Genomic DNA, 23902 nt, shown 5'->3' with positions numbered 1-23902 from the left:
CCCTGGAAGCAGTGAATGAGGCTGGAAAGGCAGAGGGAATGTGAATGGCTCTTCTGGCTTGGGAAAGTGTCCACGGACTAGGGTGCTACAGACTACAGAACAGCTTGGACACCCCGCAGGATTCCCTCTCCCTCCAGGGTTGAATGATAACAGCTCCGAGGTGAGTGACCCCACAACAGCCAAGGGGATTTCACAAAGAAAGTAATGTTGCTGTTGCATCAGTTGTGGAAGTTTCATGTCTTTAAAATTCGTCAGTGCTTTTGTGCTGTACTGTGATTTTGCTGTCTTAAAGGGCTGAAGATCAGATGTTTTTGAAACATGGAGTGCTCGCTGCTTAAAAGGAACGTTTGTTCAGAGCAGCTTGATCTAGTAAGACTGAAAATTGCATGTGCTAATGCAGTTTAAACTCTATGCACATCTGGAAGGTGTTCATAAAGCATTTGTGGCTAAGTTCAAAGCTTGAAATGTATCCTTAGTAAAAGCAGTTTAACCTTACCTTAACAGTAAGCATTCTTACTCACTGTTTTTCATCTGGGTAAATGAGACCTTACTTTCATTTGCACAGGTACAGGAGTTAACTTCTGTACAAAAATGTTTTGCTGTCTTGCTTTTGAGTATTAAGATTTATTTAACACTTTCCTTCTTTTCAAAGATATTTCTACTGCAGCTAAAAATTCCTGTCTTGCTTTTTAAAAAATAAATAAATTAGAACTACGGTAATTTCAAACATAATTGGCAAAAGGCAGAAACCTTCCAGCTATAGGCAGAGCTGGAGTTCACTGCAGACTGTGTATTCCCTAAATCCACTTGGAAAAGATTACAAACTCCCTGCTGCCTGCTTGTTAGTGACAGGATGAAACTGATAGTGTTTATTGATTTATCCTGGGTGATAATAACACTGTTTTATCTGATTCACCAGTCAGAGACAAGCACAGGAATCCCAGTGAGGGAGAGGGAAGGAATTTGTGTGCCAAGAACAAAAAGTGTTTGTGCTTCAGTTGTTTTCTTTACTTTAAATTCTCCTTATACGCTCAACAAGTTTTAGAAAAACAGTAAAAGGGAGTGCGCTTGTCAGGCTGGTTTTTCCAAGTTGTCACAACTTGGAAGTTGCATTTTAACTGCTAGGCAGATAATTCCTGAGTGTTTTCATGCATTAGCGTGTTACAATAAAGCCTCTCGGGCACTTTTTTGCTAGGCTAAAATAGAATGTGACAATTATGTGCAAAAAGATAGGCAGGAAGCTGACTTGCCTGTACATTCATATTCTTTGCAGTTCTGGGCCTTTTCAGGTATTATGGACAAAGATGTCCTTTAAAATGCTTTTGACAACTACCACCTCACATTTGTGCAGAACTCCCAAGAAAACTGTCTGCATTTTCACACATACACACACACACAAAAATATTAGGGGATAAAGGGATGAAGAAAATAAAATGGAGTGTCCACGTGAGCAGGATTAAGAAAGATTTGGCCCTTATATTAATCATTAGGTGTATGAATCATTTGCTAAAAAATGTCAGCAAGGTCTGCAGAATATTTCTTCTGACGAATGTGTGCAGCCAAGTAACAGCAATTTCATATCCTGATCAAGCCCAGCCAGTCGCTCCGAAGGGATCTGTCAGTCTCACAACAGGGTAGCTCAGACAGTACCCATTCTTACTCATGATTTTCACATCCTCTTAGCTTATCAGTGTGCATTTTCTCACACAAAAGCTTAAGTTATCTCCTCAGACGTCTTCATTTGAGTTCTGCAGGGAATTACAGAGCACAAATGATCATTCTAACCCCCATGCTAAGTTATTTGATGTGATTGTTACTTAGGATGATTAGGCTATCTATGTAATCACTTTAAAATGTTAATTTAAAAAGTCAAGTTAGAAAAATATGTGAAATGCTCAATAAGATAAAGATTTTTAAGGGAAAATGCCTTTCTTTAATGGCATATGTAGGACAGCAGGATAGATAAAACTAGATATTTAAAAACTAGATTGCTTCAATCCATAGAATAACACCTCATAATTTAAATGCAAATTCCGTAATACAAGTATCATTAATCAGTTTTGTCTTTCTGTAAAAATTATCTTTAGATCTGACAGAGGATATCATTATGTATTAATTAACATTAATTGCATTAAATTGGAGGAATCATTTGGAAAATACGTTGATAATTTTAAGGAGGCAATATAGTTCTGTCATTGCTTTAGTCATATATTTCAAAAACAAACCTTGCTCTTAAAACAAAATGGGTAAAATAATAATTTCACTGCAAAAGATGTGATATTCCAACATCACAGTCTACACTGCTGTTGGTGGGTTGGGAAATGTTGGCCATGCTTTAAATCTTAGCCCACTGGAAGCTGGTGAACTGCAAGACCTTCCCAAGCGCCTGCACCAGTGGTGACCTCTGCTGGCAAGTGCCCTCTTGCCAAAAGTTTGTTCAAAAAGTGGCCGTGAAATAGGACATTTATTGGGTTAGTTAATACAGTTAGAGAAATGCAAGGTACTACTCTTCCCACAAGACTTGCCTCATTGAAATGAGGGCTGAAAGGTACATTTAACAACGGTGCTACAGTCCTTTTTTTATTTTTTCCCCACAATGAAGCAAGGAAGGAAGAAAATTGCCAAGAAATCATATTGGCTTGATGCCACTAACCCTAAAGCTATTTATATAACTCAGGGAAAGCAAAGCCTCAGGCCCTCATTATAAATCTGTGTTGTGCCCCCATAGTGGATATCACATGTAGTTATGGCCGTTGTTCACACCTCAAAAAAAAGAATAGAGCAAAAACAGAAAAGGTCCAAGACAGAGCAACAGTGATGATGAAAGGCCTGGAACAACTTCCATAATAAGATGAACTGCATGGATTAGGAGCTCTCAGCCTGGAGAGGAGATGGTTGAGAAATGATATTAGAACTCTTAATGTTCAGAAGAAGGTTAAGAGACAATAGCTGTTGTTGGTCTCCCAGTTCAAAACACAAGGAGCAGGAAATGAAGCCAACAGGTGGCAGGTTCAAAGCAAAAAATGGTGTTCTTTTCTCCAGGCATCATCAAGGCTTCTTTCGTCAGGACACTGTGGTTTTCATGGGTTCACAAAGCAATCAGACATACTAAAATCAAAGATACTACCCGCGGTTCAGGAAATCTGCAATTCAGAAATGATTGGTGAGCGGGAGAGTATAATAAGGCAATATCACTATATGATTGCCCTATTTTTATACTGCTCATTAGCATTACTAGGTACCACAGAAGACAAAATACTGGCTGGGGTGGACTTTCTTCTCTCTGGTAAAGGCATCCTTATGTGTTTCTCTTCAGCATTTTAGCCAAATACTTTACCCATCCTTGCTAGAAGAAAGGTCACTACCTAACCTTTACTGTAGGTATGATGAAGGTACGGGGTTTTTGTTTAAACATGAAGGTGAAAGTAGTTCTTTATATTTAAATATTCATTAATTAGATATAAGCATATGCTCACATGCATTTCCACTGCAGAAAGAGATTAATGCTGAGACATACAACTGAACAGGCAAATTAAGGTCTAAATAGATGATGATGACTTGAGGAAGTGGAAAAAGGCCTAAGAAAACTATACAACTGTGAAATATACTTCAATAGGGAAAACAGCTTTATCGCACTTCTTGCCTATTTGTGGAGCTGACCTCTTATTTTGAGACTCATACTTGACTGAAGTCTTTTCTTAATGTGGTCACTAAAAATATTATACATAAATTAAATGTAGAAAGTAAGTACTACATCATTCATTATATTGACAGTATACCCTTCACCTTGATTACTGCAGAGTCCAGATGATGATGATTATGCTATGGTTAAAGAGTTCTGGCTCACTATGTGTTTTTTTCTATTTTTAAATATATCTTTTATTTTTGGAAGCCATTATGTGCTGGGTGACTCAGGTATGGAAAAGGAATTGTGCTTGTTTGCAAAGAACAGAGCCTGCATTTTGTGAAATGCACTTTCTGCCCACTACTTCAGGATCCTTTAGATCCTATGTGTACCAGCACCAGATCAGCAAGGCAGCCAGGCACGTGCATTACCACAGCCAGAAGAAAAATTCAGTTGAACTCTTCAGTGTTGCCATATTCCAAGAACAACTCTCAAATCTGAAAAAAAAAAAAATCAGTTTGCCCCTACTGCAGCACCGTCCTGTACTTCCAATGGCCATGAAAATGATGATGTTTTGACTTTTAGGAAGGGTCAGGAGAGCATTTAGGCGAGCAGTAACGTGTCGAGCTGTGCGAGCGCCATGGCTGGATCATCCCCTCTATCCACCTCCTCGATCCTCTGCTGCTTTCATGTTGCAGACTGGAACTAACACTTCTACACAGCAGTCTCAACAGTGCGATTTTCCCTCATTAATACCAGGCAAAGGGGTCACAGAATAGAAATGCCATTTATGAATTTTCATTCCTAGATGTGTGAAGCAATCTTCTCAATGGCTACACTGCATCGTCTGCAGTCAGCTGCTGTTCAGAGCTTGGTGACTCCACAGAACAATTTGCCTCAGGGCACAATGATATACCAAAGGACACATTTTTTTTCAAAAGTAGCTACTAATTGCCAGTTCTACTGTATTTATGTATCATATTTAGGACTTGCTTAACAGGTTCTAAAGCTCCTGAAATTCCATATGAAGCTTATCAGGTTAGGAAATTAAGTCCCAGAAATTGAAATCTGGGCATTTCAAAATTGAGATACCCACAAATAACGTATTCTATGGGGCACCTGCTAACAAAAGTATTCTAGGTTACATTCCCTTCTTTATGCTTTTCGGAAAGTCCCTAGTGAAAGAACTGTGCCTGGAGCTTTTGTCTTTACTTTTTATGTCTACTTGCTCCTAGTGGTTTTAGTAAGTCACAAACAAACAATCTAATTCAAATTGTGTATATGTTCATAGTTCATTCAAGGTTTCATTTTATTGCTCTTTAATGTAAGTATCTCTAGAGATCTCAGGGAATCAAGTCCACAGTGAATGTGAAGTACTCAACAGCAATGAGGTAAATACACATGCCTGACATCTAGGGGGATTTAAGTGTTCAATATGACATTAGAGATGAAGCATTTTGAAATAAATGAACACATGGATATAAAGATTATTGCTTGCAGGTCATATAGCTACATGGCATTAAATTTGAATGAATTACAGATTCTCCTGAAAGGCAAGGAATTCCCAAGCAATCCTTTTTTGTTGTTGTTTTTTTGTCTCTCTTGTACTGATATATCAAGCTTCTGTAAAAGGTTTTGCTCACTTATAACTTTAGCAATCCAAATACAGGCTGTTTTCACTTTTATTTTCACCAGGTGTTTTCACTTTTATTTTCACCAGGATCTTTTTTGGAGAGTGCTGCAGTACACAGGCCCTACCTGAACACAGCCCCTATCCCCTGTTCAAATGCAAAACTTCTACCTTGCCAGGGACACTTGCCTTCCAAAAGTTCCAGCATTCTGTCTGAAGCAAGAAAATCTCTTATTGGAGCCTTTTGTAGTCAAAGGATATATGCTCCACAACACCAGTGAGAGAACAGGAAATTCAGAATCCAAAATTCATATTGTAGGGAGTATTTTATACATTAAGTTTCCCATAGCCTTTTTTTCTATAGTGTATGGCGTGTTAGCGCTTTATGGATGTAGGTGAACTAGAGGACAGCACCAACACCATCACATCTGACAGATCTGATCAGATTTGTCATCTTTTATAATTACTGATCACCAGAAATTGTCACATTTGTATATTTTTGTTTGTTCCTGGTCTAAGAATTCTTCAGCAGGAGTAAAAATACACACTTACACCATCATCAGCCACCTAGAAAAGGACTGAGCCTGGGGCTACGAGGCCAATGCATGTTAGATATTTAATCCATGCAAAGACAAGCTCATTAAGATTAGAACCCTGAGATCACAGAACTTTGTAGTGATTACCTCTAAGAAGTATTTAAATTAAAGGCTGTACCATGGGTGTCCTTTTTAACTCTGAAATATCCCTTCATCTCTCTGAGATTTGCAAGCTACCACATGTCCAGATATTTTTTTCCAGATATTTCTTGTTTTATCAATTTATTTTATCTGGGAACTTTTTCTGGTTATATTTGCAAATCTCAGGATGGCTCTAGAATGTCCATACCTACACAATTTTTGTCCAGGAAACCTCAGACAAGGACAAGAGTATCACTTCTTTACAACGGATGTTGATATCTCCCTTCCTCCCTGTCTTTTTGGACTAGGAAAGAAGCAATATTTTCAGGGATTTTGGATGCTTTATTATTCTCCTTTAAACCTACAAGAAGCAAACATTACGCATTATTATTTTCTTGGATAGATAGATATCATCAGTACAAGATGCTGGGGAGGAACATCATACAGCCACACAGCCAGACCTTGAAGGCACTCAAAACTTAGGAACAATATTAGGGACAAAATGTTGACATTCAGTATTCGGAGTAAGACTTGCAGTGGCTTCACGGATGAAGCACGATATTCATGTGAATATTACCATGCATTTATTACCATTCTGACACTTAGAAAGTTTTCTGTATGAGGCCTCCCACTCTTTCTTTCATCAGTCAGTTTCTAGTGCTACAGATTCCTTTTCCTTTCCATCTGACTGCAGTTCACAGTTGTCAGCTGGAATTACAATGGTATTTGCTTATGATAATATGATTTTTATCACACTTGCCTTTGACAACAAGTAGGGGTTAAGTTCTTCCAAATAAAATCAGTTATCCTTTCCCAGGCCAGATTCTTTACTCGTTTACGTCTAGTGCTGGGGACTAGGCTCAACTCTTCAGCTATCCCCACGACCATAATTCTGCAATTAAAGCACAAGAACAAAAAGTCTGAAGGGGCTTGAAGTCAACGGCAGCATAAAGAAGGCTCAGCTGCTTGCTGCCTTTTTGTGGCTAAAAATGTACATGGATTCAAGGAACAGCTAGACTGATTAATGGAGGAGAAATATACTGAAGATCTAAATACTTGGAAAACAAAGGGCAACAGTCACAAATGGAAACACAGGAAGATACATCTGAGTTTAAGGGGAAGCTTATTGACTGTGAGGGTAACTGAGCCCTGGAACAGGCTGCCTAGAGAGGCTTTGGAGTCTCCTCTGGAGAGATTCAAAACCCACCTGGACACCGGTCATTTATTTATTTTCCTCTGAAAAACAGACCTTACTCATTACACTTCTTACCTGGAAGGAGAAAGCACACACAGTGTATCAAAAGGAAGAGAGAAATTTAGCAATGAAATAGCCTCCTTATCCTGATTTAACAGTTTCTACTGCTGGTACAGCATGAGGCCAGAAATTATTTTCCAATGCATTATCCAACACTAATTTTGGGTCTTTTTATGCTCACATCTTTGCACAGTAAAGACTCTAATCCTATAAATAAGGCTGGTATTCTTTGTTCAAATGGGATTTTTTTAAATTCCCACCACATACAGGCTGTTTTGTAACATGCATTGTTTGTTTATACTCAGCTTACCATGGGATCCGTAATCTTTGGTCAGACCACGTTCCTTTTCATTATTTGTCATGTTTTTCATCTTTGCCTTAATTGCAAGCATCGTTAGCTCTTGCAGGTAATGGAATCCATACTAAATAGTTTAGAGACCTTAAAAATATTTAGGCCATACATCAAACTCGTAGAACTTGCAGAAACATCTTATCTTTAAAACTAGTATCTTTCTGTCACGTGAGATGAATACTCAACGAGTTCAAGGGTCAGTGGGGTATGAGAGAGTGTCACTCACGAGTAACATTTCCTTCCTCCTCCTCTTTTTTTTTTTTGGAAGCAAGGAAATTATGCACGTATTTAAAGAACTACAGAATTTCTTTGCTCAATATTTCAAGTTTTATAAAGAGTTCACAAGGCATCTGAATTCAGTCTTTAGCTCATATAGCCTATGATTTGATCTTAATGTGAAAGTGAAAAGAAATGCTTTCTAGGAAAAGAACATATTCTGCAAGAAAACTGATGTAATATTCTTGGCTAGATTTAAAGTTCGTTTTTCTGCCCTTGAAATAATACAAATTTTCAAAAGATACTTTCCAAGTGACATGTATTTAAACTCTGACATTGTGTGCACTAAATTTAGATTCTTTGAAAATTCTTGTATTATTTTAACTCTTTCTGGTTTTGATTTTAAGCCAGATAAAATGGCCTTATATGGAGCACACTTTGACTAACTGCATGCAACCCTAGTACCCATTGAAGGGAAAACACTGAAAATATAATTATGCTAATAAGGAACTGATTTTTAGCTTATGTTATGGAAAACCAGAATTGAAAATTAGTATTATAAATTCTGAGCAAAACTTTTTTTGTGTTTAATGTACTGTCAGTAAAAGGCCCAGTGAGTGAGAGCTCATATCCCTTTCTATTTTCCCCAAAAGTCACACTGGGAAGCTCCAAATTGCCTCCCACTGAAGTATATGGCATAGACTTGTGGTAGGGCACAAAGCCCAGGAAACCCTTGGAAAGCTCAGGAAACAGCAAGGAATTCTTGAGAGGAGCTCTGACAAAACCCTTTAACTCATTTCTCCCATTCCCTTTAGCTTTATTTTACTTAACAAGGCCATCATTCAACAAACCATAAAATCAAAAGGGAAAAGGAAGACCCTCATATTACTGGGATTTGTATTGGGTAGAACCTTACAGGGATGTGATGAAATTATCATCTTGTGCTACATATAAGAAAAAAAGGAATAAGCAATTGCTTATTCTGTCTGTGCTACACTGTACACTGTATCCACATGAGTAAATAGTTTAACACCAAATGCATGATTCAAAGCCAGACATCTGTGTTGCAACTTTTATCACTATAGGGTGGGTAATGATGAATATTGTGTCATATTTTATAGGCTTATGAGATGGTTATGAATACATTAACTATGACACTATTAAGGCAATAAGTGTGCTTGGAATTTTCAATATTACTAATGTGATGAAATAGCTTCAAATACCTTCAAGTAACAAATATCAAATATTGGACATCAAAGCATGTAGTAAAATTGTGCAACCATGTGGGTGCAGGAAAAGAAGATGATTCATCTACAGATGTTCTGGTGATAATGTTCATCAGAGCACACGACCAGGAACACCTTAGGAACCAGACGAGTATTTAGCAGCCAATGTTATTTACAATTAGACAAACTTTCATTAAAAAATGATATATTCTACATTCAGTCCTTATGAAAGAAATATTTTAAACACTTTTTGTTAGATAGAAGAAAGATAATCCTTTTGAAATATCCTCTGGGGATTAATTCCTCTGAAAAATAACAAATGAAAAGGTACTGACTTGCAAAATATCCCATCTGTCTTTCAAGTGGGGCTTGTGCTGGTGGCAGTGATACCTGCAGGAGGTGGGCAAGATGGTGTTAGTAACTTCTGGGAGCTTTTAAAAATCTGTGCATTTTGGCATGCTAATTCCTAAAGGCTCTGCAAATTATTGCTGTCCCGTAAACAAGGCAGCCTTGTTCAGAAAGGAGAATGGGGGAGAGGGCAGGTTACATTAATCTGTACATTACAGTGTAAATCTCTAAATAAAGTTCTGCTTTGACAGAACCATAGTGGAAATCTTCACATTATTGTGAAGAGCAGTATGAGGTTTGCTGGAAGCATTTAACTGCATGAGCAAGAATATTGCTAGTTAGTATTTTCTATAAAAGTCATCGGTGAGATTTTGCAACTTGATCGAACTCAAGCACTTAGTCTTGATTACAGCGAAGCATTTCCTTCTGTGTAGGCTGATCCATAGGGAATGCCATTCATACCAGCTGAAGTAGAGCACGATGACTCAGCTGATTAATCAGCTTTCTTTTGTCTCATAAGAAGAAAATACTTGGCTTCCCCAACAGCTATGTGATCACTTTCAAACTCATGTTCTAGCTCACAAAATTTTAGCCACCCTGAAGCACCTTCTGAAGGCAGGAGAGCAAACTCTAACCTGTCGTCTGTTTTACAGCTCCAAGTCTGACAGATACAACAGCAGCATTACCCCCAGGGTCTTCCATTGGCAACAGTCACTGATTTGTGGGAGAAATTCCTCCGTTCCTCTTACTTTCTGTTCAGGATCAGTCCCTAGAGTTTAGAATCAACCATAAATCCAGAGTTAATTCTTTGTAAATAATAAATAAGAGTACCAACCACTATCAAGAGTTATTTTGCTAAATAAATCTGATCACTTTCTCAGCTAGAAAATAGCCCAGAATCTGCAGGTGAGTGATATCTCTAATTATCAATCCAAAAATTTCCTGAATTTATGAATTAACTGAAGAAAAAAAGGCTGGTTGTAGAACACTGTTCTTATGTGAACATGGTCCTTTCTTCCCCCCGCCTCCTCTCTTTCATTAATAAGTAAATCACAGCACATAAGCACCTATATATTGATCAAACATGATCACTGTCATGAAACCCCTATGACATAAATGAATTTCATGATGAAGTTAAACAAGTTCAGCTAAAGGCACAATGAAATCTAGACAGACAAAACCCATCATGACTCTGGCTGTCCACTAAGTGTCAAAGCATGGAAAGGTGGGCAACTATGGGGAACAGGTTAGAAATGTAATGAGAGTAAAAACATAATTCGCTGGAAATTGTAATCCTAGCTCTACGAAGCATTCCCAAAGGCCTGGCATGAAGAAACAAATACTATTTCATGCAAACTATAAAGCCATCTGTGGGGATCAGCTACAGATGAGACTTTTGTTGGTCCTTGAATGTCACAGGAATTTTAAGTGTTAAAGGGAAATGAAAAAAAATAATTTGTGGATCTGCTTCTTAAATTTAAAATACTGGGTGAAAAATAATAATCTTTTCCTACATTTCCAGTACATATTTTCATAAAACTTGGTGCAATTTGGCTCAGTGTTAAAAAGCAGGAACAAAGTCAGTTCTTCAGCTTGTTCACTGTCAAGCTTAGTCTTGTATGAGAAGAAGGGACATGGAGTTCTCACTACTGTAAGCTGTTTCATGTTTAAGCTAAGTTGTTGTGGATTTTATTTCTTGCTTACCTCTTATTAATCAGATTACAACCTTGCTCACATTCTCCTGATTAAAATGCAGTCATTCTAGGAAGAGATTGCAGGGTTCTTTTTAGCAGAGTAATAGGTATTATCAGCACATCTGTGAATTCAAGTTACCATTTTTTAATGTCAAAGTTTGCACAAAGACAGCATTCTTCCATGTGGACTACAGAACATACTTTTTACAAAGCATTGCATAATCTCTGAAGATAACTCATCACCCACACCAGTGAGAGGAACAGGCTCATTTTGTAGCAGTGGTTCCAACAGCATCCACAGCTGAGGAGCTGACAGGTTTTGGAATTGCCATTTCTCTCAGTAGTTAAAGCAACCAAAGCTTCCTCACATCTCAGCTTGCCTGGAGCCTATAGGCATTCATCCACATTATTTTTCTCACATTAAACTGGAAATGGAAAGAGTTTCATACCTAATACAATAAAAGACCTTGAGAAAAATAATATATTGTAAGCACAGTAACAACAATCTTCTACTCTTGCCCTGTTTTTATGAGAATTACTACATTTCAGTCTCTGCCTAGCAGGAAAGTCAACAAACTACACGAGTAGCTGAACTGTGAACAGAGCAAAGCTCTGCAACAAGATCAGTCATAAGCACTTCTTTATAATTTAGGCATTCACAGTTATTCAGACTTAGAATAAGGTCTGAGAGAACTGTGGAAAAGTGGTTGAAACATCCAAGTGCGCAATTAAATGGAAAGGGCAGTATCTTTCCCAGTATATTTTTTTTCACTGCAGCAAAAATCACATTCAGCAACCAGATGATGACAGAAAACAGAAAATGAGCACATAAAAATGCCAGAAATGTTCCAAGCAAAAGTATGTTGCCAACTACAGATTTATAGAAATTGCTGAAGCTGATAAGTTAGCCCAACTCTCTGTCTCCTGTTTTTAGACAGAGGTTGTTGAGGCCTGAACTTCTTTTAAACTGAAACTGCTTTGCTATTTCCTTAAGAGACTACCTTATATAAGAGTGTCAACAGCATGAAAAAGGAGCAGATCTTTTCCTTATAAATGCTTTTCGGTTTAGTTGTCCTCATGTAGAGAATTACTGTATGACACAAGAACTGGAGAGACAAACTCCCCCAAAACATCAAAATAATTTAAGTCAGGCATTTCAGGACAGCAGCAAGAGGACTGCCAAAAAGGGAGGACATTTAAGCATCCAACACAGGATGAGATCTTGCATTCTGTATCCCCCTTCTTTGCATACTACGTTAATTGTTATTCATGCTTTGTGGAAGGTACGCATATTGCACAGTGGTCAAAAGGGCCCAGGACCCAAAAAGCTGCCACGTCCAGAAAAGCCCCTTTTCACATTTCTTTTAAACGTTTGGGGGTGGGAAAAAGCCTCCTGTTTTGAAGCACTCGCAGCAGCTGCATCTCCTCAAACGCTGACATAATACAGAGAGAAAACTCCTACTCACCCACTGGGTCCGCGCCCAGGAGCGCACAAGATGCAGCTAAAATACAGGCTCCATTCAAACCATCTTGCTTGATGGAAAACATCTTTACTGATTTCTGTGCAGCAGCTGCCTGACGTACTCGGAGTGTTGGGGGGTTGTGCAGTGCAGAAGCTCGGGCTGACTCTGTGCTCGGGGTCTAAACTGAAGCACAGACGAGATTCTTTTGAGAATAAGAATGAAGTCAGCTGAATCTCAATCACTGTCCTTACTTGGTATAAGGAAAAATAGTTTGCATAAATTTTTCTCTCTATATATACATTTTGCTAACATATAGAACCGATCATGTTTTATTACTACTTCTGTTTGTAGAAAGTCATCTATCACAGTATCTGTACCTGTCACTGTGCAACAGGTTAACATGGTAGTGAGTGAATACTATCCAAAAGAGCCCAAAGCCAAGACGTGTAAGAAAACAGGATGTCAACAGGCACCTGCTGCTGTGGGGAAGAGCAGGTAGGGCAGGGACGCTCCACGAGGTCACCAGCTGCATCGTGTCACAGGAGGCTGGGACACTGGCAAGAGGAAGGGACGTTGGCAGCGTTGACAGCGCGCTTGGAGCTGGAGAGGAAACAAAAATAGACGTGTCAAGGCATAGGTGTGAGCAGAGGAAGGACTGAGTTCCCCAGAATACGAAATCTTACCCACAGGAATATGTTCTATGGTCCAAGAGTGTGTACTGCCCTCCAAACCATTTGAGCACAACTGTGGCACAGAACAGCTCTGCAGTGGAGTACTTAAGAGTATTTGGGGAATTGATTTAAACTTACACTAAATAGGAAAAGTAGTTGGAAAAGAGTTTGTGGGCGTCCCTACGTTCTTACAGCCGGCAGGAGCGGCTCAGGCCTTGCAGTGGGGTGATACACAAGTGTCTGCCCAAACCCCTGCATGGCACCTCGTGCACAGGAACACCCAGCTTGCTGCCCCCCATTGCTTACATCCAACAGCCAGCGAGAATCAACAGACCTCTCAGATTTACAGCTTATGATAAAAATACAGAAAACAACCCCAGACATTTAGGGTGTTATAGTTCCAATAAAAAATGGGGCTGTTGCTTTAGAGAAAAATACTTATATGTGCATTTTTACGCACATATAAGTGCATAAATAAGGCATTTTGTGCAATATGTGCATTTTTAACAAAATGAATTAAATGCATTTAAAAATAAGGTAGGAGTATGACGACTGTGACTGGTTTGAGGTAACTACCCATTACCCATTTCATCCGCAAAGAAAATTTGGGAGTCAGTCTCTGAAGCTTCATTTGAGTTTTCTTGTCACCATTTCCATATTGTCAGGCAATTTTTGCATTATTCCTTTGATTCTTCACTTGTTACAAAAGCAATTTCTACTGATAGGCCATAAGGCCAGGATGAGGCCCACCTGACAAAATCCTGGTTTGGATGGACAATATTTCTTCCCTACCTCAGAAATCTTTGAACTTTTGAATTAATATCGCTGTTAGGATTCAGGTGGTTCCCAGTAATCCAGGTTTGGCTAAGAAACAGGATTTTTATTGCCTTCTGAACAGCTGGAATAAGATTGCTAGTTGGGCAAATTTACTGGTCCTTATTGTATTTTTCTGCCTTAAGTCCTCTTGGCTGTAAGGAGGGCTAGCAGCATCGTACTCTGTTTACCCCCATACTTTCTCTTCTGAGACAAATTCCAGTGTGGTTTTGGTAGTTTTATAAAAGCCAATCTGAAAATTGGTTCTTTTGTGTGATCTAAGACATCATTTTAGCTCTCTGGACTTCCCATTCTGGTCCTGGAGACCTCTTCGAGACATCAGGACAAACAAAGCACGTTAGGCACCAGGCTATATGGCATTTCCATAGCTTTCCATCACCAAACCAGTTCAAGAACCATTTGGGGAAGGTGTAGAGGCAGCATGCACTCACGCAGTTAGCTTGGCCTTGTTGCTTTGTGCACCAGCTAGAAGATGACTGCTCTTCCTCTGCTCAGGAACACGTAGCAACCTTGCATGCTTGCCTGGAGTTGGGTGGGATGAAGGCATCCTTTTCCGTAGATTTAAAATCCATGTGGAATTTCTGTGTGGTGGATGGATTTATCCCAATTATGCTGCAGTAGCTTTCCTGTCGGTGAGTGCTCAAGATCATCAGTCACTGCTTTGTGCCAATGAATTATGATTTATGAAACCCTGGAGCCCTGCACAATGTGCATACAGTTTGAAGTCCATATCGAAAGCTCCAAGATAATCATCATTGGTCAGTCAGCAGTAATAGAGCTGAGGCTTTAGGAGAACTTAGTGCTGCTGGGAACACATCCTCAAAAGCACGGTGGGGCCTGGGCAGACTGGCACAGTGACGGTGTCATCTGAAGGCTGCTTCTCTGCAATTGAAATATTTACGTTCTGGTTCAGGAGGCCAGGGGATGATAAAACCAGGCGATTGCACTGGGGTCATTACCATTACTTAGGTCCCCAATAAGTGTAAAATAAACCCTAACAACTATTTTCCAAACCCAAACCTCTTACCAGCTTCTGATTTGGTGAATCTCTACCTTGCAAGTCAAGATTCATAGTACAATTTTGTCTAACTATCCAAAAGGGACAGAAGAACCATGTGCCATCAAGCATCCTTGTGATCGCTGCCTAGGCTAAACCTGACTCAGCTACCCAGAAGCAGACAGATCCGTGTTGCTGCACGTACTTTGACGATGACCATCATCACGGTGACATGATGCACAATCACTGCTGCAGATCAGCATTTTTCTCAGTCTGTTGATCTCCCTTGAAGGACTCACAGGCACATTTGGGTACCAGAGGCATTTGGAAGTCAGGCAAGTGTGAGAGACACAGGAAGCTCACAACGAGCTCTGCCGCATACACGAAGCTGCTCTTTTCAGAATGAGTCACTGTAGATGTAGCAGAGGAATGAAATCATGAGGAATGAAACCATTAAAAATTCTTATTTTCCGATTCATCTAGATCAAGAGAAACTTGAAAGCTGTGCCTCTGACACCGCTCTTAGTCATAACGGTTAAGGATTCCCTTCAAGGCCTCCCCAGGACTCCAAGTTTTTGCCCAAATTGCTATTGCTCAATTTTCATTCATGTTTCTGTTCAAATGTTTCTGTGGTGTCTACGTGCCAGCAGCCACCTTCTCTTTATGAGCAACTTAAGCACCAAGAGCCACTCCCATTTGGCTCTTACTGCCAGAAGTAGTGAGATAAAACTAATACATCACCTGACACAGCTTTAATGTCAACTTTTAACTCACTCCTTTGAAGAAAAGCTTTAATTCCGCACTAATTGTACCTTAATTAGCCATTTATTTTGCTGACATCCGTCACGTTTGTTGCACAGGCAGTGTATCATTCATCATCACAAAAAAGATCAGAAAGCAAATGGCAATTTACTAACTACAGCCCATCTGGTCCCAGTGCCCCAGTGCAACATACAGTCACAATCTGTGTGACTGGAGAGAACCACCCAAATTCCACTGCTGGTTCAAGCCCTATGAACTACAACCAACTTCTTTTGTCAGTAATAAAGTAACCGCTCCCCAGTTCTGAAACAGAGAAATCAATCAGTGCTCTGGGGCTCACTCAATACTCTGATAACTATTATTCCCTGCTATCATGATGTGGGTTTTCTTCTATTTCTTGCCACTAGAATTACAAAACATGTAATATTTTGCAATAGTAATAAAAATAAGCTGTGTCTTCTCAGCCTAATCACTTGCTCTTTCACACCTTTTGCAGGAATTATGTAGGTTATTTGCAATGGGGAGCTCACTTCTGAAATACTTTTCATTACATAAATTCAACATGTATCAGCTTTTCTGCAAACATGAAGAAAAAAGGATTCAAATGTGCTTTAGATTTATTTTTGCACATTCCCAAAATCTTACGGCAACTTGAAGACAGAAAACATCATTCCAAACTGTATCATGCTTTAAACTAGAGCATTCTCCTTTTTTTTTTTTTTTTTCCAGAAAGGAATTAGAAACTGCTAGATTTGATTTGTAAGCAATAAAAACTGTTCTTAAACGCAGTGACTGCCTTTCTCAGAACGATCCAAATCCTCTGGGATTCATGGATACTGTGAAGCTCTTGTTAGCCCTACAGCAAATCTCCCTACGGAAAGCTGTTCTTGTTCTTTGTAACATCATGGTCAAATGCAAACAGAAAGCATTAGAAAACTGAAGATGTTCTAAACGCAACTGTATCTTTGTCAAGCAAATTTAAGGTAGCAGGTTTTCATCTTTCTCCCCTGTCCTTTGCCACTGAGGTACTGAAAGATCAAAATTAATCCATTCTAAAAATAAATGTAATAATATCCTTGAAATGCAGCCAAACATACTGCTATTTTTCCAGTTACCATCAAGTGTAAATATTATTTTTCTGTGATAGTAACAGCTGATGCTAGAAGAATACCTGAAAGGAACCTCCTAGGTTATCAAGTTCAATCACTTCTGTTAAAATTACACACTTAAAGTCTATTAAAAACATTAGGATTTTGACAGATTTGCAAAATAAGTATTTCTGACATGTTTCCACAGAGCAGGATACCTGAAGGAGAAGTTTATGCTCATGAAACATCACCACTCGCAGGGTGGGCTAGAGTTAGGATAAATCAAGCTTCATTTTTTTTCTCCAGTGCAAAGTTCAAAATAAAACTTCAACATCATTGAAGAATTGCCCAGTGTTCTGGGGAGAAAGTGGGTGATGTCCTGGAAACCAATCTCCAAGCTCTATTTCTTGTTAGACATATGAGAGTCATGAAATGAAACCACATCAACATAGTTCAGCTCTTTTTTCCTCCCTGTTGTAATGGTACTTCACTGGTGATAACAAATTTGAGATACGTTTCTGTATCTGTTACTAAAATAGACCTGTCAAAATTCAATAGCAGTTTGCATAGAGAGGTGTCAAACCTGGGAATTACAAAACTCTCAGGTATCTATTTACATACTTTATAACCCAGCTGCTAATTGTACTCAGTATGAATTTAAATTGATCTACACTGGAATCATGAGTTACATTGCAGGGTGAGAGGGAATCAAGAGTTACCTGGAACATCTATACAGAGATTTGGCAATTAAGTACTTATATTCTTACCAGAAAACAATTAAATTAGTAAATTTACTAAATTTAAAGTACTAGATAACTTTTCCAGGTAATACAACTTTTCTGTACACTCATATTCAAAAGCTGTGCGATAAGATATATATTTTTTTTTTCAAAGAGGGGTTCCCCAGCTACACTTGTTTTGTTTGACACTCTTGCTTACAGGTGCCCCCCAGCAGAGTCTTGCAGACACAGCATCACTTTCTTTTTAATGTGAACCCTTTTTTTTTCATAGCCATTACATTAAGACTCATGTTATGTTCCTTTCAGATTGTTCTGCTGTTATTAGTGGCTTTCTATTGTGTGAAACCAGATTAGCAAAGAGAAGAGGGCAGAAATTATTTATATTTCAATTACAACCTTTTTCAGACAACCCTTAAACAGGTAGGTCAATACTGTGTTTTACTGCAAATTACTACATTCATACTCAAATAACATTTATATATTTCTAATGTGCCACTCCTACTGTTTGTGCAGAGTCAGAAATAAAAATATAAGCTTTTAATTTTCCAAGACTGCAGTTTTCAATGATGTGAATTGTGAAGAAAGACTTAGTCTGCAGAATACACTATTCATGCCTGGGCATGGTAGGTACATAGGAAATACAGCGTATAGAGACTGTCTTCAGCATCATTTGAATAGCACTGCGTCATTTACTGGATTTTGCCACAATTGGAATCCGGGAAGAAGGCAGCAAAAGAACATTACCCAAAGAAAAAAAAAAAAGCTGAAAATAAACTTTTTTTTGTGGTTAAATAACCAGCCAGTTGGAATTGAGGCACTGTTTTCTTAGGGTGGTAGAACAGTTGGAAAAGATGTTGGATTTTTTTGGCAGTGGCCTGCCTATTACAGCTCTATCATTACTGTTACTAAAATGACAGAGTACATTGAAAGGGTTATTATTTTAATAACACATTCTTGCAAAATCTTTTGTTTTTAGAGTTTTCTTCAACTCTTCTGATACATTTAGGCCATTGTGACTATCTGAACTCTGATATACTCAAAATGTAGGCACAGCAGAACATGAGCCATGATCTACAGCCAGCCATAAATCATGATAGAAGTGGTGCACAAAACAATATAATGAGTGTATAACGGCTAAACTCCTATGTCCTGCACTGCTTGAAAAAGGGCATGGAAAATTTCAGTTAGTTTTCTAGTTAGGTGGCTTGATATTGGGATCTCGGCAACAGAGCCAAAGCGAGTGGCCACGTTTACTGTCAGCCAACTCTCCTGTAGACAGAAAAGGTGCATGTGTAAAATGAATCTGTTTTAAAAATACTTGAATATTCCTTATGTTTTTAGTGTTAATAGCATTTTCTTCTGGCTGCCCAGAAAGGCTGTGGAATCTCCATCCTTGGAAGTACTCAGAACCCAATTGGACACGGTCCTGCACAACGTGCTCTAGCTGATTGTGCTTGAGCAGCGGGGCTGGACCAGGCAATCTCCAGAGGTCCCTTCCAACTCCAGCTAGGAATCACTATTCTGGGCTTCTTAACACTTGAACCTGCATGCGGAATTCAGCAGCACCCTTGGCAGTACAGGAGTACCTTACACAGCCCTTATTCCCCTTATTAAAAGCAATAGATCAACTACTTAAATATTTAAGATACATGAAATACTATTTCCATCACTTTCATGAGCTCCTATGCTTTGCTGAGAATGCACCAGGAGAGTGCACTGTTTGAAATTCTGTGATGGAAAACGGATATGGGGCTGTGGACAGTGCTGTGCAGACCAACCTGGACAATCAAGAGAGCCTCTGTTTTACAACAGCTGCATTTTCTGGCACACAAATTACAGGGTCTTAACTTTTAGCCCAGCTCGCTCCGCCGATGAAGATGATGGAGATCTGATCGCTGGTTTACTTGTCCTTAGTGTACAAACTGGCCTCCAATGGGGACAGAGGGCAGTAGTGCTTCCCTGCACTAGGGATAAGGGATATGGATTATTAACCATGGTCTGAAAGGTGCTAAATATGACAGCTCACTGTCTTACAAAGATGCTGCATGCAAAAGGCCGGGAGAATTGCAATTTAGACAACTGTACCACAACCATGAAAGAGGTACAGCTGAGAAAGTCAATCGGGTGAATTTGTCCCACACAGGAGGTTCCATCTCCATGTGAGGATGAACCATCCCATGAGGGTGCCCGAGCCTGGCAGAGAGGCTGTGGAGTCTCCTCTGGAGATCTTCCAACCCGCCTGGATGCCACCCTGTGCCCCTGCTCTGGGTGTCCCTGCTGGAGCAGGGCTTGGACTAGGTGATCCCTAGAGGTCCCTGCCAACCTCAACCATTCTGCGATTCCGTAGCTCCGCGGTTCTGTGTCCCTGGACTCCTGCCATCAAATGGAGAAAGGTAATGAAAACGCTTTAGTTGCTGGTGATTACTGAAATCCAACCTTCCCCTTGCAGCGGGACGCAGAGGAAGCAGCCCGGCCCGGCCCGATGGCATGCTGCTGCCCGCCGCAGCCCGGCGCCCGCTCCGAGTAGACCCCGCGCTGCGGAGAGCTTCTGCGCGCCGCCCGCTGAGGTAAGCGCGGACAACCGCCGCTGCCGCCGCACGCTGAGGGGTCACCGGGACCCCGCGGCCTCCACAGCCACACCAGAGGGGTTCAATGCGGCCTCCACAACCACACCAGAGGGGTTCAGTGCTCCAACGCTTTAAATAAAGTGCTAGGACATGATGAGGCTCCTCAGAACAACCTGGGAGTATGTGTGCCTTTGTCAGCAGTCCACAGTTCTCAAAGGCCCTTTTTTCATATGTTAAGGGTTTTTTTGCTTGTTTTTTTACTTTGAATCTGTTAAAATCTATTTTCCGCTAATTTCCTGATTGATGAAAAGATTCAATTTTCACAGTATCTAGCTTCAGGAAAACTACCAGCTATCACAAACACATTTTCTCTGTGTTTGGGCCACACTGACTGCAGAACACTTCACCATAAGGAGAGGAAACACAAAGTTTAAAAAAAAAAATTTAAATTAAAAGCTCAAAAAAACACATGAGAGCTCTCTGATTTTTCTGTTAAGAGCTTCAAAGCAGTATCTTCGGATACACAACATAAGAAGCTCTGAGAAGGAAGATAAAGGCAGCTGCATTGTAGAGCGGGAAGTTTTCATAGCAAAAAAATCAGAAGACAGCCCTTTACTAGCATCAGTATATTTCTTTCCTATAGAAGGAAGTATAAACGAAGGGTTTATGTGTAAATACAATATGTTGAGACTGCTATGAGCATGTCTAAATTGTGCCTGGATTTAGTTCTGAAAACTTTTTCCAATAACATTTCTGCTGGAAAAAAAAAGCTAACTCTTTAGAGATGTAATGAGCCATCTGATTTTAATTTTGTTGTAAAGACTGGGTTACTCGTTGCTTGTGCGTAGCCAAGTTATTGAGCTCCACTCAACTCCGCTTCCTTATACAGATGACGATGGCTGCTCAAACAAAGGCAGCATGTGAGAAAGCAGCGACTCTCAACCACAATTTAAGTAAAAGTCTCTTTGGGACAGCAGGCATTTTCTCTGCAATTGAGAACTGACTCTTCTCATTATCATTTGTCCCCAATTCTTCCAGTCCAGCCTGTACAACTGCTTGTACATTAGCAATTGTAGAACTGCTAATGTGTCTTTTGGCCTTTCTTTCCCCTTGCTTCAGGGATTGCAGCATCCTTACCCTCTTCAGTCACTCCCTCTATTTGGCATCATCTGCTAATTTCTTAAATGCTCACCCAGCCCTGCAAAAACACAGCTGTTTACTTCATTTCAGCTCTTGAGATAACTCTGCTCACACAAGATCCTATGGGACAGCTTAGGGTTCTAAGGGACTTTATAAGGGACTACGCTCTAGCAAAGCCAAAGCCCTTGCGAGTGCTTCAGTGCTGAAAGGCAGAGCTTTATACAACAACTGACCCTCTTATAGAAAACAATTTTAAGCCATGCTGGGAAGTCACACAGGAGCTGCAGAGGCCAGTTCCGCTCCTACAAAACCCTGTTTGTCCAGTCTCCGCGCGGCCGCCTGCCTGCTGGCCGGACACGGCGAAATCCAGGGCCAGCTGAGACATGTCAGGCAAAACAACACACTGAGACGGGGAGGAGCCTCGCTTGATAGTTTTTGTTCTGTTTATACCCTGTCTCTGCTTATAAATTCTCCACAGAGGAAATGTAATGTCTGCCCTTAACTGCAATTTCAGAGCATTTTTTGAATGTCTCTTATTCCCAGGATGCCGGCTGCTGATTTGTTACCTAACATGCGGCTGAATTAGTCAACATACAGCGGTTACCTAACAAGGTATTACCGCTGCTGGACTTCTGGCATGTTGTCTTTAGAGATGTTTTAGACCTTCGTCTAACATTTTTCCACACCCAAGCAGATGTGCGTGTTCTCCAGACCAAAGGAAGGCGAGCGTATGCCTTGGATCTGCTGTACAGTGACATTTGTGGAACTTCTTGATCACGGAACGCTGAAAAGGGGATATTTCCCTACACGCAATACCCAGGACTATGGCCACAGTGGTTTTATATATGCTAGACCTAAGACACCAACCCAGCAGTAGTCTGTAGCCCATGGTGCTCCTATGTAATACACATATTTGTCCCAATAGACAGCCTGAACTTGGAAAAATCCCATCTGCCCTTGTGACCCCTGATGCCAGGGCTCTTCTGGGAAGGAGCCTGCATATTTTTTTTTTATCTGCCCAAAATCGGCCATGTGGTGCTTCCTTAAAGAGCAGAGGAGGTTGCTGGAGGCTGCTGGGCCAGCCAGAGTGCTAGGGCCTGTCCACACGGCAGGTAAGTGATCAGGATTGGCAGGATTCACTGGGGTTCTCCTCTTCCAACAGTGCCAGCTTGGTGGCCCTCATCCTAGCCCCAAGAACACCCCTGAAGGCGAATGGGCAGCAAATTTAGTCACGGGATTGCTCCTATTCTCCAGCCTCAACACAGCATTTGCAGCCAAGACACCCGAACCTCAGCAGCCCTGGCCGAAAAGGTTGCTGCAAAAACTGCTGGAGATTTGATTCCTGAGAACATGCTGTCGCCATATGGTCTCCACATTAATAACACCAAACAAGTGCTTCATAAACAGTGTTCTAATAACAAATACCAAAGGAATTAATAATAATCTAGCTATTATTCTCTAATGTTCTCACTTTATTAAGAACATTTATTCTGTTCAAATGAGCTCTTCTGGAGGAACAACATCTGGCACCCACATGAATACCTGATGACATCTGTATGATCTGGGTATCTCACAAAGTTATTGTCAGCAACATCTGTTTGTGCCAGCACGGCTTACAGTAAAACTATGTTTTTCTTTTGTTCTAGGTGCATAGCGTAATGTCCATGCTGTACTACACTCTGATTATAGCTTTTTTGATCGGCACACAGGCAGCTCCAAAGGCTGACAATGCACCTCTGGGGTATCCTACCGAGCCCTCCCTGTCCAAAACCCACCGGACTAACGGACACCACGTTCCCAAGACAGCTCCGCCGCCATCCCACAGCCGTTCGACTTGGACGATAGATAGGAGGGAAGCTGTAAATATCACTGTGGACCCAAAGCTGTTCAGGAAGAGGCGCTTCCGATCCCCTCGGGTGCTGTTCAGCACGCAGCCCCCGCCCGTGTCGGAGCAGGGGGAGCACGCGGAATTTCTTGGCAATGGCGGCTCCCTCAACAGGACTGCCCGCACCAAGAGGACCGCGCACCCTGTCCTGCACCGCGGAGAGTTCTCCGTATGCGACAGCGTCAGCATGTGGGTTGGGGACAAAACCACAGCCACGGACATCAAAGGCAAAGAGGTGACGGTGCTGGGAGAGGTCAACATTAACAACAACGTTTTCAAGCAGTACTTTTTCGAGACCAAGTGTAGGGAGCCCAAGCCCGTGTCGAGCGGGTGCCGAGGCATCGACGCCAAGCACTGGAACTCCTACTGCACCACGACGCACACGTTCGTCAAGGCGCTCACCATGGAGGGCAAGCAGGCGGCCTGGCGCTTCATCCGCATCGACACGGCCTGCGTGTGCGTGCTCAGCAGGAAGGGCGCCCGCCCCTGAGCCCGCCGCAGAGCACCCTCCTACCCCCCTACCTCAGCCTGTAAATTATTTTAAGTTATAAAGGACTGCATGGTGTATTTATAGTTTATACAGTACACACAGAACCTCATTATTTATTAAACTCTTTTGCAAACCTTGGGTGTGTTTTGCAATTTGTTGCTGAACTTTGGAAGATGCTCACCTTAGTCCCATTCAGCCATAAAAAATCCGCAAATATATTTTTTATGTCCAGCGAATAAACT

At 40.7% G+C, this 23902-nt stretch overlaps 1 protein-coding gene across 1 annotated transcript; it reads left to right on the top strand.

Moving 5' to 3' along the window:
• Positions 1-23660, top strand: NGF (nerve growth factor). The gene is made up of 2 exons (XM_010211722.2): positions 1-160; positions 22932-23660. The coding sequence occupies exon 2, from the start codon at positions 22944-22946 to the stop codon at positions 23658-23660; it is 717 nt and encodes a 238-aa protein (XP_010210024.2). The 5' UTR covers positions 1-160; positions 22932-22943.
• The last annotated feature ends 242 nt before the right edge of the window (positions 23661-23902 follow it).

Source organism: Tinamus guttatus, unplaced genomic scaffold (assembly GCF_059628265.1).
Source record: "Tinamus guttatus ecotype Peru unplaced genomic scaffold, ASM5962826v1 Tinamus_guttatus_pri_ptg000563l, whole genome shotgun sequence".
Lineage (NCBI taxonomy): Eukaryota > Metazoa > Chordata > Aves > Tinamiformes > Tinamidae > Tinamus > Tinamus guttatus.
The sequence above is the reverse complement of the archived record's forward strand: the minus strand, read 5'-3'. Positions and strand labels throughout refer to the sequence as shown.